Source organism: Alligator mississippiensis, chromosome 4 (genome assembly GCF_030867095.1).
Source record: "Alligator mississippiensis isolate rAllMis1 chromosome 4, rAllMis1, whole genome shotgun sequence".
Taxonomy (NCBI): Eukaryota; Metazoa; Chordata; order Crocodylia; family Alligatoridae; genus Alligator; species Alligator mississippiensis.
Genome location: NC_081827.1, coordinates 246166415 through 246184094, shown reverse-complemented (window position 1 = coordinate 246184094; position 17680 = coordinate 246166415). Strand labels below are relative to the sequence as shown.

The following is a 17680-nucleotide window of genomic DNA, read 5'->3' as shown; positions in this document are numbered from 1 at the left end:
TTTTTCTCTTCTCTTTCTGCCCTCTGCTAGCTCTGAGTTGGGCCTTTCTCAAGTTCCCCACAACTTCAGTCTGCGTAAGCAATATGAAGTTGGCTGTCCCAAACAATGTGAGACTTGCTTATCAGGACTTCGGGCCACATTAGGAAACTTCTGAATCTGGACTCAGTTCAGCATCTGCCTTGGTTAAATAAGAGGCAACTGTGGGAAGGTTTTGCTTCAAAGTACGGTCCAGTGAGTCCTCTGAGTAAAAGGGCTCAAAATATGGAGACAGTGTTTGAGTGCAGGTCTTAAATTTGGTGGAGAGTATCTAAAGTTGAAGAAGTGCAGAGGTGTAAAATGTAATGAGGTAGAACAGAAGGATCCAACTGAGGATATTGAGGCTTGCCTATTTTTCAAAAGGGGGATATACAGGCAAAACAGCTTTGTCCCCCCAGAGACTTAGGAAAGTCCTAGGGATTGATTATCTTGGGAGACCTCTTGACTCATGCACAGCGCATAGCCTGGCAAGGCGTGCCTTAGGGACTGTTGGTGTCCTTGTGGAAAAGCCACGGGCCTTCATCCAGCAAAGAGTGTGAACCTGTGTGTCCCTTCAGGCACGAGAAGATATACATATCACCCCACACATATACCCCAGCATACCCCGCTGCCTTGCAGGGCGCTGCTTCAGTGCCACATGTGTCCCTTCATTCCTTGTTGAACTACTCTATAAAATTGAAGAGGGTTTCACCAGTGGGAAGTTACTCCCAGGGTAAAGAGGAAACCCAGAATTTACTGGAAAATGGGTAACTCGCCTATGTATTTTTTTTTTTTTTTTAAACTCATCATCCCATGTGATTCTGTAGCAGAAAAGTCTTCTTTATTCAGCGCTAAACACAGAGCCATTCAAATTATCATTATCTATTACATTATATTGGATTCTTTAATAAGGAAAGGCCCCTTGGCTTCTGTAGCATTTAAAAACTTTTAATTAAAAAAGAAAAATTCCAGGCCTTACTCTCACCAAAAAAAAAAAAAAAATCTTTCAACGAGAACTGAGGAGGCGTTCCTGAGTTTCTGAAGAAAGGGTTTGAAAATGGCCAGCTCATAAAACGGGGCATTGATTCTGAAGACTTGCAATAGCTGGCTGCAGGCCTTTTCTTTTCTTTTCTTTTCCAGAGAGACGGCACTTGGTTTTACGTGCAGGTTTCCATCATGCACGCCCATGCGGCGATAGACTGTGCCTGCAAAATGATGTGGGTGGGACTTCAAAATTTAGTGTCAGCTGTTGTAAGTGGCGGGAGAAAATATTATTTGGGGGGGCTGTGCAGTGCAGGGTGCACCCGCCTGACCCCCGCCCCCTCATCCCGCAGGGCCATTGCAGGGGCCGGCGCGCGCTGATGCTGTATGTATGGCGGTGCGGGAGTGCACAGCAGGGGTGCTATCACCGGCCACTGCAAAATTAGTTGTGGTGGGGGCTAAGCCCCGTTAGCCCTGGCCTTCCACCACCTGTGCCAGCTGTCAGGTGGTCAGTTGTCGTGGCTGACAGCTTTAGCTGAAGTATCTCATGGATGTGTTTTGTCCCGCAGCCTTGGCCCGCTGTCACAGTTGTGGAAGAGACTGGGCAGGGCTCCAGCACAGGCTGAGGCTCCTGCACTTCCAGCTGGTGCAGTGCATGTGGAGGAGGCCTGGTAAGAGTGGGCCAGTGAGGAGGACAGAGGTGTAGGGGGTGAGCAGGCTCCTGAGCATCCCGTAGTCAGAGAAACTCTTGGAAGGCTCATCCTCAAACCAATTCTGCAAGACTCCTCTCTCTGCTGGTGCAAGTCGTTTCTCATGTCTCAGTATCAGACAAAATATCTTATCCAGGTGAATCCAGGTACTGAAGAGGATTAAGCAGAGACCGGGAGCTTTCTTGTTCCCAGCTACCTGGGGAGCTGTGTTGTGGCGTTTACATGGTGCTGCCAGAAGAGAGCCCAGGGCCTTTTCATACACCGACAACCCTGGCTGTCGACTCTTTAAGTGACCTTCCAGCTTGCCAGCAGATGCTCAGGACATGCAAGCCCACTAAGAAACAGAGCAGCCCCCTTGGCACAATTTTAGATATTTGTACAAGCTTCGTTGGAGTTGCTTATACATGCAAACAGGATTTTCCTTTACTGTTGTGTATCAATACAAATCAGAAGACCTCCAGCAGCTAATAGTCGGTTTATACAGGACCTGTAGGAGCGATGTGGACAGCAGAGAACCCTGTTCTTTTTCTGACAAGTCGGTGCCCTGGTAATGGTTTGCAAACTGTCCGTTTGCTATTGAAACCAGTGAAGCCATATGAAACGTCCACAGTGGCATTTAGGCAGTTACTTTTATAGTGACCCACACTGCATGGCCCCAGTGCACAGTTATGCCATTGGGTCCTAAATGCATTAAGGACACATGGAAGTTAACATGTGGAAATTGGTCACGTAATTGCTCTGCATTTAATTTAAAAAACAAAAACCCAAACCATTTAGATTCCTTAAATGCGGTGGTGTTAGTGCTGTGTGTCCCTGTCACTGATAACTAATCTTCCCTTTCACGTTAAGAATAGCAACATGGCTAACCCCAGTAGGCTGTACTGGAGTTCTTATATATAATGGGTAACATAAATAAAAGCCTGTACAGTAATCCTAGGGAAGGATATGTATGTCTAACTCATGTGCTTTTAAGTCATTTTGGCAACAACAGACTGTTTTTTTTGTATAGTAAGAGATTTGTCATCTGCAGTTGACTACTCTCTAAAGCAGATGCTTAGTGCCATTCCTTTTTTATGCTGAAATTTTATCCCTGTTTTAATTTAAAAAAGGCTGCCCTATATCATTCGTTCCTTGAATCAATAGTCAGTTCGTTATTCACTTCCATTTTCATAACAAAAGTCAATATTAGCTCCTGTGGAGATTTATTTCCTTGAATCAATAAACCGGTGTGTGGCAGTACATATTTTAACAGGATTTTAACAGGACCAACTAGTATTGCAGAAGATATTTTTTACTACATTATCCTATGATTGCTGGAAGACAGACTGGTAAAATGAAAGGGGTTTAAGAGGAGAAAGCAGGAGCTCCTGCTACCTGAAAAGCAGGAAGATTTGAGTCCATCACAAGCCCATTTATTTTAATTGCCACCTCTCCCTAGAATAGACAATTCTGTGTTGCAGTCCTGTTGGAAGCTGGTTCACCCCAGGAAACCAGTGATGCTACAGAGCAATGGCTGAAATGCTGAAAGTGTTTCTTTTCATCTTTGCATGCTACACTCCCGCGGGGAAGCCTGCTAACATGCCTGTTTTACAGCTGGGGACTGGAGGCAAGCAGGCTAATGGTTAGATTTTTTTTAAAGAAAGTTCAGCTTCCAGTTAGGCACCTAAGTAAAAACCTCAGTTGCTCATTTCTTGGGCTTTTTATTTTTTTAATCAAGCTTGGCACTTAGCAGTTCCCATTGAAAGCAAGCACTCTTGAAATTCAGGCCACTTAACAGAAGTGCTTAAATGAAAATCTGGTCCTTAGTGACTTGCCCGGAGTTATGTGACCAGGCTGAGATTTGATCTTTCAAGGGCTGGTCCAGCATCTAACATGAAACTATCCTTTCCACTGATGCCTTAAAGATGCACAGTTCTGGCACAGAAAGAAGAATTTATCCCACAAAAGACATGACTTCTTTGAGAATTATATCAGCTGTAGCAGCCTAACGCTGCACTGTCCCTTTAATCTGCTGTGTTCTTGAAACCTCTTTGGGGGAAAAAGAAAAACATATACTTGCTGAAATCTGGCATCTGTGAAAACGGGCCTTAGTTGGTCTGGTTGCGAGCAGGGCTAGGGTTTGGAGACTTGAGGGTAGGTTTGGGATTCAGCAGTATTGATGTCCAGTGTCTCGCAGATGTGAGGCTCCAAATGTCCTTCTCGTGAAAAGAGTCAGTCTCTTGAATAGATCTGGATGCAGTATTTACTAAGTTTCGGTGAAGAAAACTTGAATGGAAAAGTTGTCCATCCCTTTTTTATCAGCTTGATGCATGAAGTTTGTTTTACTGCGTCGGACCTGGAAATGAAAAGCAGGACCTCTATCGCACGTATAGGCGAGCTCAGGTTTCAAGATTTGAATCAAAAGACCCTTCCTCCTCAAACATTTTGAAGCAGTCCTAGAGTAGATCAGGCATGTCCAACTCATTTGGCCCCATGGGCTGAGCCTGGACCATGGGGCTGCTTGTGGGCCAGACAGCGCACCTCCGGTGGTGGGACAGCAGCTCGTTGGTACAGCTTTAGACCCCGGGGTGTAAATGCTGCCATTGCTCTCTCATCTTCTCCTCTCCTCATCACCTTAACCCCTGCTACCAATTTTAGTCCCCAGTGGCAACTGAAGACCTTGAATTTGGTGGTGGACAAGGGAATAAAGGATAAGCGATGTTCACCCTCTGGGTAGCAAGGCCTGTTGGCTGCAATTTAATTACGTGTGGGCTGCACGCAGCCCGCAAACTGCCAGCTGTGGATTGGAGGATATTAGTATTTGGTCTTTAACTTGTATTAAAATAGACCCCAACATTTATTTTCCAGCAGTTTACACATATGCAGGCCTCCATGAATTTTGTGAACCGTGAAGAGTCAACGGTCCTGTTGAGGCAGGTGCCGGTGAGATGCAATGTTGAGGTGCTTAGCGCCATATCCAGATGGTTCTGACTCTAGCCTAAAGGAGCCAGTAACAGCTGGGTTGACGAAGGGCAGACTTCATCGCATGTCTGGAGCGAGGCTTGAACTCACGGTTCTGGAGCAGTAGCTAAATACTGCTCATGTATGTGTCTGCTGTAATTTATGGTTGGCGTCTCCGGGTATACAGATGCTGAGAACAGAATGCATCCGTTTCTAGCATCTGACAAAGTAGATTATTGTTTGTGCCTCTCTGAACCAGCTGGTCCCTAAGGATTTGTTTGGGATGGTTTGCATAGGCCACTCTGCCTTTCTTTCTGGGAACTAGCTGGTTGAATAGCTTTTATATCTACTTGTTACGAGTATACATACATTAGAAAGGTGTCCAATTGACAGACAAATCATAGAAACATAGAAAAGGAGGGTCAGAAGGGACTGCTAGAGGCTATTCAACCTCCTTCCTGAGGCAGGATCTTCCATATCCAAACCATCCCAAGCAAATCCTTGCCTAACTTATTCCTATGGCAGTCTATAATGCTTTGGACCTTTTTTATGCAAAGCTAGATAAGGATCAATTCGTTGGACTTAAGTCAGTTCAGCCACGCCTACAAAAGGAAAAGGATAGCTGCTTGCCTAGCGCCACGTGGTAGCTCTGCCTGACTCCCTTTGAGCACACGCTCGTTTTAAGGCATGTTTGCACCTGCTTCACTGTAGCCAGCACAGTCCCAGTGATGATGTTGGCTAGACAAGCCTCTTGTAAGTGTTTGTGCGTGTCACAAATAGTTGCTGTAAGGCCGGGGTGTCGAACTCATCCAGCCTCGCTGGGCCAGACTGCAGGCCAGATTGGGGCCTACCCCCTGTGCTGTATGCAGCATGCATGACACGGGGTCCAGCCCACGCACCGCATGCAGCGTAGGCCAGCATGTGCCCCGGGTGGGGTTAGGCCAGATTCAGACTCACAGACCATATGTTTGACACCCCTGCTATAAGGGTTTTATTTTATTTTAAATTAATTTCCCTAAAAGTTTGCATATGCTGATCATGGTAAAGTGAGTAGATTAAAAAAAATTAAATGTCAAGTCTAAAAACAATTATCACTTTCAAAGACACCCCAGCTTCTCCTTTTAAAAAATTGCTGTAGAGTTCTTTATTTTTAGCACATTATGGCTGGTCAAATTTATCTGAATTTGCACGTTGGGACATGATGCCTTGTCTTTAAACCAGTTTCCCTTTTGCATTGGATAAACGGGTACGGTGTTTCTTGGGCCCATGGATAACTTTGATGTATGTCCTGTGCTTTAACTCCCTGGCATATTAGTTATAATGTAAATAGCAGGGTAGATTTTACTAGGCAGTGCACATAGCCATTGCTAATGTAATAATTCTGGCGAGCTGTCATGCAACTCTTGTGTGATAGTTAATTTTTTAGGATCGTTTCTGAGAACAGTGTTCTCCAGAAGTCTCCAGCTAGCTTGCGGCGCTATTTTAGAATCACGGTGTCATGATTTCTTGCTGACTCAGTTTCCAGCCCGATAGATTTTTTTTTTGCATCATTGCCAAAGAAATTAAGGAGCAAGTTTCCTTGTAACCCACCCACTTTAGCTATAACCCAAAGGAAAACCAGTTAAGTGAAAATACTGTCAGTTTTTGTAGACAGTTCAGCATGGATTCACCAGGAGCAAGTCATGCCTGATCAACCTGATTGCCTTCTATGATGAGGTGACTAGCTCTGGATGCAGGGAGACTGGTGGATGTGATGTACCGATTGATTTTAGCAAGGCTTTTGATACCATCTCCCACGACGTTCTCCAAGGCAAGATAAGGAAGTGCGGGCTGGATGAATGGACTGTAAGGTGGATAGAAAACTGGCTGGAGCATCGGGGTCAGAGGGTCGTAATCAATGGCTCGATGTCTAGTTGGCAGCCGGTATCAAGTGGATGCCCCCAGGGTTGGTCCTGGGGCCAGCTTTGTTCAATATCTTCATCATTGAACCGGAAGATGGGATGGAGTGCACTCTCAGCAAGTTTGCAGATCACACCAAGCTGGGGGGAGTAGTAGATATGCTGGAGGGTAAGGCTCAGATTCAGAGTGACCTAGATAAATTGGAGGATTGGGCCAAAAGGCATTTCATGAGGTTCAACAAGGACAAGTGCAAAGTCCTGCAGTTAGGATGGAAAAATCCCCTGCACCGGTGCAGGCTGGGGGCTGACTGGCTGGGCATCAGCTCTGCAGAAAAGGACCCGGGAGTGACAGTGGACAAGGAGCTGGATATGAGCCAGCAGTGTGCCTTCGTTGCCAAGAAGGCTAATGTTATCCTGGGCTGCGTTGGTAGGAACGTTGCCAGCAGATCGAGGGGAGTGATTATTTCCCCCTTTTCAGCACTGGGGAGGCCACATCTGGAGTCCTGTGTCCAGTTTTGGGCCCCCCACTACAGACAAGTTGCAAAGAGTCCAGCAGAGGGCAGCAGTAATGGTTTGGGAGCTGGGGCACATGACTCATGAGGAAAGGATGAGGAAACTGGGCTCGTTTAGTCTGCAGAAGAGAAGACCGAGGGGGATTGAATAGCAGCCTTCAACTCCCTGCAGGGGGTTGCAAAGAGGGTGGAGCTGGACTGTTCTCAGTGGGGGCAGATAACAGGACAAGGAGCAGTTGGTCCAAGTTGTAGCAAGGGAGGTTGAGGTTGGATATTAGGAACAATTTTCTAGGAGGGTAGTAAAGCACTGGAGCAGGTTACCCAAGGAGGTAGTGGCATCTCCATCCTCGGAGGTTTTTAAGTCCCAGGTAGACAAAGCCTTGGCACGGATGATGTAGTTGGGGCTGGCCCTGCTTTGATCAGGGGTTGGACTAGAGGTGATCTCCTGAGGTCCCTGCCAACCCTCATTTTCTGTGATTTGTCTGATTTCCTCCTGAATCCCTTGGAGTCAGCATTTGGTACACTAATCTCCTTGCTATTGTCCTTTTCTCCTACATTAGCATATCTCCTCAAACTTCAAGCACTGCAGATATTCCCACACACCATACTCAGATTTTTGTGTGATATGTTTTATTGAACCAGCACTACAGTTGGAACAGATGTTGGACAAACTTTCAGTCCTTGTGCCCTCCTTCCAGTCTGAGGATGTCCAACAGCCCCCCGACTGTGCACTTGGCCCAGTAAAGGCAGAAACCTCATCTCTTGTCCATTTGCTGCACCAACATGGTACAGCGGCAGCGCAGCAGCAAGTTCATGTTCAGTCAAAGATACTCACTGTCTTTCACTCTCCGTGTGCACTTGGAATTCAAGGCACAAGACTGAAGCTGTCGGGACTAGACTAAGGGAGGCTCATGCCCGGCAGCCGGATTAACTGGGTCAACTGAGCCCAGTGAACCAACCGGTGCCAGCTTGGCTTAGCCTTCAGGGGCAAGACTAATTGAGGCTTCAGACCCACAGCCGGAGTAACTGAAGCTAACAAACGAACCAGCTCCTGCTGAGCCCTAGCCCCTTCCCCCTGGCTGGTTCCAGGTCTGCTCTTAAGGAATCCCTCCAGCACCTAAGCCTTGCTGCAAAACTTACTGGTCTCTGGTCTGTGTGCAGCTCCTGTCCCAGTAACTCCTCTGGTTCCCTGATTCCTGATTAATCTCAGTGTTGAACATCAGTTTGATCTTAACTTGCTTCTGACTTCTGATCCTCCGGTTCAGTGTCAGACTCTGGGCTTCAGCTCCCATTCCTCTGCTGCTCCCATCCTGTAGTTCATCCTTGCAACTCTCCAGTTCTCATTTCTGGTGCCACACACTAGGCCTGCCACCCTTGTGAACCATGACAGAAGCTTAATCTCCTGGAACATGTGAGGATGATTTTGGACCTGGCTGATCTGAGTTCAGCAGCCAGTCGGTTCAAACCTGCAGCATCCAACACGGGATTGAGAAGATGCATGTAGAGAAGCTGGCACTGAGTAAAGGTCTAGCATCAACATTGCCACTGACCCCCACCATAGTCCCAGAGGCGTTGGCCCAGAAGACCACAGCAGGGGCTCAAGAAAGCACTTGGTGTCCCCTCTCTTCCACCCTCTCTCCAGGAAACCAAACTTTGAAGCCCCACCACCAAAGCCTGGGGAATGAAGCAGACAGCAATGAAGTCAAGCTCAGCACTGTGGCAATAGGCAGAGAGTTTTTGAGCCATCCATGGTACATAAGCAGCCAGCACAGGCATGGACTTCATCCCATTCCTGCGTAGTGCCTGTGCATGGCACCTCATTTTCTTCAGTGTTTGGCACTGCTGGTGACCAGCAGAGTACTGTTTTATTTAAAATCCATGAGCAGTGGCACCAGCAGACCCAAGGAGCTCTTCAAAGCCCAACCTCCAAGCCACCAGTATAGACACTGGGCCAGCCCACGCACATGCATACTTGATACTAGCATACCCCCATATCCATCTTCCTTGGCCCAGAAGAGCTGGAAACCTCCACTGAGAAGACAGAATCGATCCCTTCTCCAACACGATCCCCAGCTTTTGACCACAGGCACTGGAGCGTAGAGGAGTGAACTGAGAAGGGCAGCTACATCACACTGCCTCACACCGTGTTTCCTCCCCCTGGAAAAAAAAATCCTTTTCTCTTCATTTTAAGATGAAAGCAATGCCCCCAGCAGCGGTAGTGACATCTGATGATTTCAAGGCATTCCAGTATAGATGGCTAACCTTGGAGATTTGTGACTTTTTTGATCACTGCCAAAATACCCAGCAAGCTAGATTCATCTTCTCTGTAGCTGGAGCCCTGCCATGGGCATGCTTGTGCAGCACTATTGCTGCCAGACAGAGGTGGCCCAAGCAGGTTATGAATGTGGTCGTGTGGCAGCTGCAGAGCTTGAAGCTAGCGTGGCGATATCTCTTGGAAGCTAGTGCATCCAGAGCTAGCTTGGGTAACTCTGCAGGCCTTTCACTAGATAGACGTACACCATCATGCCAGAGCACCGCTGGACATCGGTGGTTTGCTTCAGAAACATACCAGCATCTGAGGTCTCTGTTTGGCCAGGGGATAACCCATGAGCACTTGCTAAATGGTATGGCAGCCAAAGCAGATCCCCAGGTGGTATTGCAGTTTCTGTCGGCATGGTCAGTCACACTTCCCAAGGGAAAATACTGCTCATCTGTCACTTGCCATGGGATTCAGAGTGATAAGTAGTACAAAAAAATAATAATAAAAAGGACAGTTTCTCGCTCCCCACGTTTATCTGCGATCCCATAAGTTGCCCTTCACCCTCCATGCCTGCTTTTCGGAGACCTTGACTATCATGGGCTTCCACGTGGAAGCATCGGAAAAAGGCTCAGCCTTTTAAACCCTCTTTACGAGGTACAGTTGGGCACGGGATGAATGTGTGGCTTAGAGACATGATTGGATAGTCACCAATAGCTCTTCCATTTATGGTTACTCATGCAACTTTTATTCTGCCCCATTATGCATATGCATGATGATAATTTGCTTTAATTACACGATGACACGCAATATTATTTTTACAGGCCCCCTGCCTCATTAATTACACAAGGAGGCCGAAATAATTTTGGTGAAGCAGCCATAAATCTGTCTCTCCCTAACTTTCAAGTGTTTGACATTTGCAGTCAAATAAATAGCACACTTCACTTTTGAAACTGGAGGATCCAAGAGCCATTATTCATTGGGGGGAAATGTAAGAAACAATTAAGCTCCTTGCTGGCACCAAGAAGCTAAAACGGGAACAACCTCTACGTTTTAGCCATGACAAAAACCGTGTGGGGGCTATTGTTTTTGTTGGGGCTTGTGTTGTAAGAGAAGCAGCCAGAAAACACCACAGTAGCAGAAAGGGAGGAGGAACAAGAAGCTTGAAGAAGTACTGGGAGCCTTGAGGAAAGTCTAGAGGGATCCTTTTTGCTGAAGGATGTTGGGAAGGCTGAGCAGACGCACGCTCCTGGGCAGCCGGGCTTGTTACGTGCTTTGGAAACGAACAGGATTGACTCAAAGTAATAGCTGATTCCATCACCACTTTCTCCTCCTAACTGAAACAACCTGCAGCGTACCAAATATTGACTTATAGCTCATGGCAAAAAGGGATAGCCATATAAATGTGTTAACATGCACCAAAAAGTCCTGATCTGTTTATCTTAACAGTTGTGTTTAACTGGGCCTGAATGAGCTCGAGTCCTTTCTCTTGTACAAAAACTAATTACACCTATTTTATGACTTTATAATTTAATCGTCTTCAGGAGCTCCACTCTGCATGATAGCATTCATGTGCTAAACCAGGGAAAGTGAAACCAAGGGTTAAAGTAAAAGGGTTAACTAATACAGTTTCACCTGAAAATAGGCCTGTGTTTGATCTGTCTGAGCCATTGTCTTGAGCACGAACATCTCAAAGACAAACAGAAACTGCCTTTGCCCATCTCTCCAATTGCTGCTAGGATGTTGAAATTAGTTTTGGGGTTTTTTTGTTTTTTTCATTTGCACTGTGTTGTCATGAAACCAGAGGGCATATTAGAATATTAAATGATCTTTTAATTACGGGACTGCAGTGAAACAGCAGCCCTGAAGTCATGCAAGTGAAAAGTATTTTGATGAAGTCTGTTTGGAGGAGGCTGGTCGAATGGAAGCTGTGGCTGGTATTAAATTAGCATTTGATACGTGGTACCAAACGTGCCACGGCTCCCATTGAAGCCAGTGGGCAGAGCAAGTTCTTGAGCAGCTCGCGGTCGGGTTCCAGGTGACGCCGGCAGCGCGGGAACAACGGCTGGAAGCTGTGGTTGGCCTGTGGTGAGCACGGCCTCAAGGCTGAGGCTTCTCTGGACAAGGAGAGGGGACCCGGTGTGTAGCAGGTCAGTCGGCAGAGAGATGACATTCACACCGGGACTCCTTGTTGTTGTTTGTCTTGCAGTACCGTATAACAGCCTTAACCAGGATCAGAGCCCCCATGCGCATGTGCTGTACCTAGCACGTCACAGGTCCTCCTCCAAAGAGTACACCATGCACAGGACAGACAAGTGAAAGGAAAAGAAACAAAGGTCCATAGGAGTAAGGTAGCTTGCCTAAGGCAACAAAGAAGGGAAATGGGTGAGCCAGGCAGAGGTCGAGTCCAGATAATTTGACTCCCAGTCTGCCCTGCCAATCAAGTGCTCTGCATCTCCCTTTTCACTAGATCTGGGAAGAGCTGGGTGAGGCTTGTTATTAGCTACGCTATTAAGATAAACAGATCAAGACTTCTTGGTGCATGTTAACACACTTACGGTTATCCCTTTTTTGCCATGAGCCGGAAGTCAAGCTGTGACCCTTATTCATTAATTCATAGGTGTAGCAAACCTGAAACCATCAAACTTTTCGCTGAATAAATTGTAGTGGGAAGAAGAATTCGTAGGCAGCCAGACATTAGGAATAATGAAGATGGGTCTCATTCCTCCTGGGTGAATACCCAGCTGCAGTTCTGCTCTGCTAACCCTAGGCAGCAGCATTTGACTCGGCTCAGACTAATGCAGGCCAGCTGAAGCCTGATGCTCTTTTCTTTCTCACCTAGTGGGATGAGTTGTCACGCGTTTTGACATGCGTGACGGTCTGGACTCGAGCCAGTCTAGGCTGCAATGGTGAGGACGCAGAGCTGTTCAGGTTTTCTCTGTTACCACTGGGACTCCTGTTCTCCTAGCTTATGTTGAGCTCAGCATTTGATGAAGTCAGCCACTGCTGATGAAAGCTTATGCATCTCTGATTGAGTTTGTCTCTAAAGGTGCAGATCTACCTCACCGTCCGCCTGACTTCAGACTAACATGGCTCACTACCTGTCTCCTACCTTATGCCCTTCCTTTTGTATTTCAGATTGCCTACGCTGCAGTGGACTGTGCCAAAGAACAGAACCATGACCTGTGCAAGCAGGAAGGTGTCGATGGCTACCCCACCTTTAACTACTACAACTATGGGAAGTTTGTAGAAAAGTACAACGGGGAGAGAGGGGTAAGTACAGGTGGAGGATGTGGAAAGAAGCCCCGCACAAACAACTGCTTGTTCCATTTTTGTTCTGAAGGAAGGGTGCGGGAGAATGGCTGGCTGCTGCAATATACTGTTTAGAATTGATTTGTTCTAGTTTTGGTAGATTCCACCCAAAAGAAATGTGGATTTTGGTGCTGTTTCATGTTCGTTTGTTTTGTAAGAAGTTTGCAGGTGAATGTAGGACAAATGAAAATGTTGATTTTTACTGGCTGCAGTGGGCCGTGGAGGTGGCAAGGGATATAGAAGTTACTCCACTCGGGTATGACAGCGCATCTGAATCCAGACCCCTCCCCGTACTCCGCGTGCTCGCAGATTCTGCCGGATCACAATAGAGGGTTGGTTGCATGGAGTAGACAAAGCTGCCCCTTAGACCAGGAGGAGATAACCAAATAACTTGTTTTCGCTGTATTAGACTGCAACCCAAGCTTTAGAAAGGAAAGAGTTATTGTGCCACCTACCCGATGGCCTTCATCAGGCCTTCCATTTTCCTGTGGTGTTACGTACAGTTGATCATGCACCCTGAAGGTGTAAGAGAGTGAACTGCTTTCTTTTTGGTGTGCATCATTTAAGTCCTCATATCCTACAGTCTTGGCAGCAAAGCACTGTCTGGAAGAGAGTAATGGAAAAGCTAGGTGTTCCCGACGATGATTTGTGGGAACATATCTAGCCTGGAGGCCAGCTGCTGCTAGTATAATTCATAAAAGTGTAGCAAGTGTAAAGGAGTGCCAAGTCCTTCCTCAGCACCTTTTCCTTCCTCAGCAGTGAAGTGGAAGTGTTCATTGATAGCAGTGGGAGTTTTGTCTTCAGGATTAAGCCACAGTAATTGCCAGTTCATTGACCTGTGCATTGGCATGGATACCGCTCTGTTTGTAGTCTAGTAGAGACTGGTGCAGCAGCCAGCGAATAAGCAAGGTTTTGGCCATCAAGTGCTTTGGGATTCAAATACACGCCGTTCCAGTGGGATTTTTGAAAGGACGGCTCTCTTGTGGCTGAGGATAAGATGTTGGCAAGGCAGACGCGTGCTTGGATGACGGGAGCTGGGAGATGCGTTGTCCATAACAGCTGACTTGTTTTTAAATAGCAGTAGAATTGCTCTGCTGTGTGTCCCATCTCTGTACCGCTGACAGCTATTGGAGAGTCTCCTTTAGTCAGAGGAGAATGACCTACTTCTGGGACGGGGAGTCACGGTTTCCGTTCCTGGTGTTCTTGTGAAATTTTGAGGAGGGCAGTCTCGCACGAGTACGGTGGAAACCATGATGTTCCTAGGCTTCTCCATGAGCTTGTGGGTTTTGTAATATGGGAGCAAAGGGCTTTATTTTTAAAGGAGTGAAAACAGCATGAAAGGTGACGATATTATGGAGGTAATGACCGAAACAGCTGAGTTATCTTGGCCTGTGGCCCGCTACCTTGCAAAAGACGACGGAGAGAGCAGGGCATGGGGAGGGGAACTAACTGGTGCGTGCCTGTTAGCAAGCCATTTAACGCACTGAGTTTTGAATTTCTCGAGCTGACACCAAGTCAAAAATTGTCACACTTTTTTTTTTTTTACCTTAGAAACATGGCCACTTTCAAAAAATGGCAATTTACCGAAAAACACGCTGCGTCTTGGTCTGTTTTTTCTCGTCCCACGCAAAGTTTCCCTTTTTTTGAGCAAACTTTTAACAAGTAAGGTTTCACCTTCCATTTTTGCTCCATTTAATTTTTGCTCTGCTTTCCTCACTCCCCACACGAGAGTATCTGTCATGGTTAGTCGGAAAAACAAGGATGGGCATTTTTTTTCAAACCCAGGTGCTTCAACTTGTGCATATTACTAAAACTTGAACGGTGAGCTGACTTCCATGCCGTTGCAGAAGTGCCTGGCGCTGCTTCTCTCTCCTTGAACGTGCTGAGTGCTCCATGTGTGAAAATCAAGTCACCTGGGGTGTCTAATACAAATTGAGAACGAGGCCTCTGAGGATGACCAGTCTGACCACACTTCCACATTTCTTTAGCGATGTCAGTCTGAAGCCTCCGTTTGTAAATGAATTCCCTTTGTTCAGTCGCTACCGAAAATCCCCGGTCCTGTACCAGACTTTGGGCAGTTGTGTTCTGCGTGGCTCTATAAGGGCAGCCCCAGTCCTGCACCCGCAGAACCACAGAGCCGGGCTGAGGCCAGACAAGATCGTAGGATAAAGAAATATCTGTTCCTGTGTGGCAGTTGCTTGTCTAGCTGGTCTGGAAGCAAAGCATGCACCTTATTCACATGGCACTCCTGTGTGTTTAAGAGTTATTAATCGGACGACTGGAAACGCTTGTGGAACCCTCCTTCTCGTCCTCTCTGGTTTTTGGTGTCTTTTACTCCATCCCCAACCTGTTTCTCCTGAGACTTGATGAATTGAGTGTCTCTCCTTTCGTGTGCTCCCACCCAGGTATCGCTTCCTCCACCACTTCGGCTGCTGCCACTGCTGGGGTCTCTGGGCTCCCACTCCCTCCTGGCTTCTGCTTCCTGCCTCCACCCCAGGGCGGCAGTCGGGCAGGGGGGCTGCAGGGTCCAGGAAACCTGTGGCCCCGGGGACCCGTGCAGCGTCACAGGCTCAGAGGGGAAATCCAGCAGCATGGTGGGGAGCCCACACAGCATGTGACCGCAGCTGCTCGCAAGCTGCACAGCCCTGTCCTAGTTCATATTCAGCGTGCTTCCCTCTGCCTTTGGGCGCGGAAGCTGGCAAAGTCCCTGTGAAACAACACTGTTTTGGTTTCTTATTTTAAAACTCTGATCAATATTTTCCTTTCTTTAAATGCAGGAGGCCGGATTTGCCACTTTCATGCGAACCCTTAGAGAGAGAGACCATGAAAGGGTAGGGAAGAAGAAGGATGAACTGTAATTTCTGCCTCAAAAGAAGCTTTCCACTGCACTGTGAATGGTCCCAGGTCCATTGTTACTGCGCCTGAGATGTCACGAATTCTAAAGACAGAGACTTTTTTTCTTTCTTTTTTTTTTTTTTTTTTTTTTATAAATAGCCATGGTCATTTTGTACAATTTTGAAATAAAGTGAAACCACTTGATTTTTAAAGAAAATTCAATTAGATTGTTGCCACATTCTGTTAAACAAAAAACAGCATTCTCTCCTGTTGTGAGACTGTGCCCATCAACACTCCTATGCAATATTTTTGTAGTCGGTAGTGTGTCCGTAGAAGACCTCATTTGACAAGGTAAATTTTCTTTTCTTTTTTTTTAAGTGTTTTACAGTACACGTAATGACTTTTTTTAAAACAGTGGAGGAAAATGGGACTTTTAAGAAACAAAAAAAGTCTGTTCAAATGCAGTTTTACATTCTTGCAAAATAGTTACATGCTCTTCAGAGAGATATGGGGGAGTGATTTTAAGGCGCTCAGGGATAACAGGGTAACGGGGTTAATGAAGACACTAGCATTGACCAATCCAGATCTTGTTGATTTTCATTTTTAATCCACTGTACTGGAAGTGTTTACATATCTTTGCAGAATGTACTAAGTTGTTTTAAATAAAATGTCAAAGATCAGCACAGTAGGGATTAAATGTAAAATAAATCTCACATTTTAGCAGTTATGTTGTCAAGTACCCCTGTAAATTATGGGGACGAAATAATATATAGGCTGTTGAATTTTTTTTTTCAATTTATGATCAGGCCACATGAAATGCATATTGCAAGGTGTTATATTTAACATTGTACATTTGACAGAGGCACAGTATTTTTGATATACAGAAATGACACGCACCAGTATTTGTTTACATCCCAAGAGCTTGTCCATATTGTATGTTATATATATATTAAAAGAAAACCAAAACCTGAGTTATGGAACGTTAACAATATTTCTACGGCAAGTAATCATGTTAAAGGCATACTGTGAACATGTTACTGGAAATTGCCCTCCGGATACTACGAAGTTGTATCGATCTGAAGGTGCTTCTTATGTCTTCATAGTCGGGGTGGGGGGGTGTGATTTCATTTTGATGGGGAAAAAAATAAAAAATTGGAAACTATTTTTTTTTGTTCATCATCTTCGTACCTACCAGGTTGCCTGAACTAGCGTTCACAACTGCTAGCAGTCCGGAGACCCAGGCTGCTGCAGGATCTGTGCCTCGGGGTTATTTCCTGGCTGTCCATTGAGGGGTAAAGCCCACTGTTCATTTGTAACAGGTTCTCCAGCATTTTAATCTACCCTGTGCTGCGTTAAGATTTGTATGCATTGGGCTCTTTCTAATGGTCCCAAGCAGCAGTTTGATGCAGCACCCTTGTATAAGGAAAGAGAAACATCCCATGAATCTGAGCTCTCCGCTAAAAGGCTGGTAGAGTCTCATTTTCTTTGCCTGTCCGGCCCGTGCAAAGGGAACAACTGTCCGGCTGGGGCGCCGAGGGGATTTCTCACTCCCTTATCCATTCTGGATGCACTTCCCTTGTTCATCATCCTTTCTCTTGCCCAATTAATGGGACTGCACATTTGGCACTCATTAAGCTGCTGAACCCATTAGTGAGCAAGAGTGGGTAGGCTGATTTGTCTTGTGTGATGGCCAGCTTGTTAGCCAGGACCATACATCTAAGCAATGATGGTGACGTGCCAACTATTTTCTCTTATTAGGCACCTGTTGAATCTCTCCACTCCGAAAGGAGTGGACTGTCCAGCAGGATGTTGATTTTCTATTGTGGAACTGGCCTAATAGTTTATGACCTCCTGCTCACCCATCCGCAACTTTTTTTTCGGTGGCATAGCTATTGTTTAGCATTGTGGTCCATGCCTCTCTATCATGTGGTGAGCATGGGTCAGATCTTTTACGCTGTCCTTGCATTCAGTAGCGTGTATTCAGCCCCGAATGTGGAAAGGAAAGCCCATGTAGTCTTCAGATTCTAAGTGGGAAGATCCTTGCTTTCCAACGGAGCATGAAGCAATGAGTATGATTAGTCCAGAACTATAGACATCTTGCTGCAATTTTTCTGGCCTCCGAGTCAGTGGTTGGCACTGAAGAGAGGAAATAGAGCTTCCATGGACATCTGAGCAATAGGCTGTGCCCATATTCGCATTAATTGCTGAGAAATGCAGACT

General features: G+C 46.3%; 1 protein-coding gene across 3 annotated transcripts in view; it reads left to right on the top strand.

The window, feature by feature from the left end:
• Positions 1-16431, top strand: part of PDIA5 (protein disulfide isomerase family A member 5) — a 139680-nt gene extending 123249 nt beyond the window's left edge. For 2 of the 3 annotated variants that reach the window (XM_014599612.3, XM_019480576.2), the window contains exons 16-17: positions 12452-12586; positions 15403-16431. In XM_014599612.3, the coding sequence (XP_014455098.1) occupies positions 12452-12586; positions 15403-15483 (216 nt within the window). In that variant the 3' untranslated portion in view covers positions 15484-16431. Of the gene's footprint in view, positions 1-12451; positions 12587-15402 lie in introns of those variants that run through there. The other variant, XM_019480577.2, reaches the window with a different exon arrangement.
• Positions 16432-17680: the final 1249 nt, after the last annotated feature.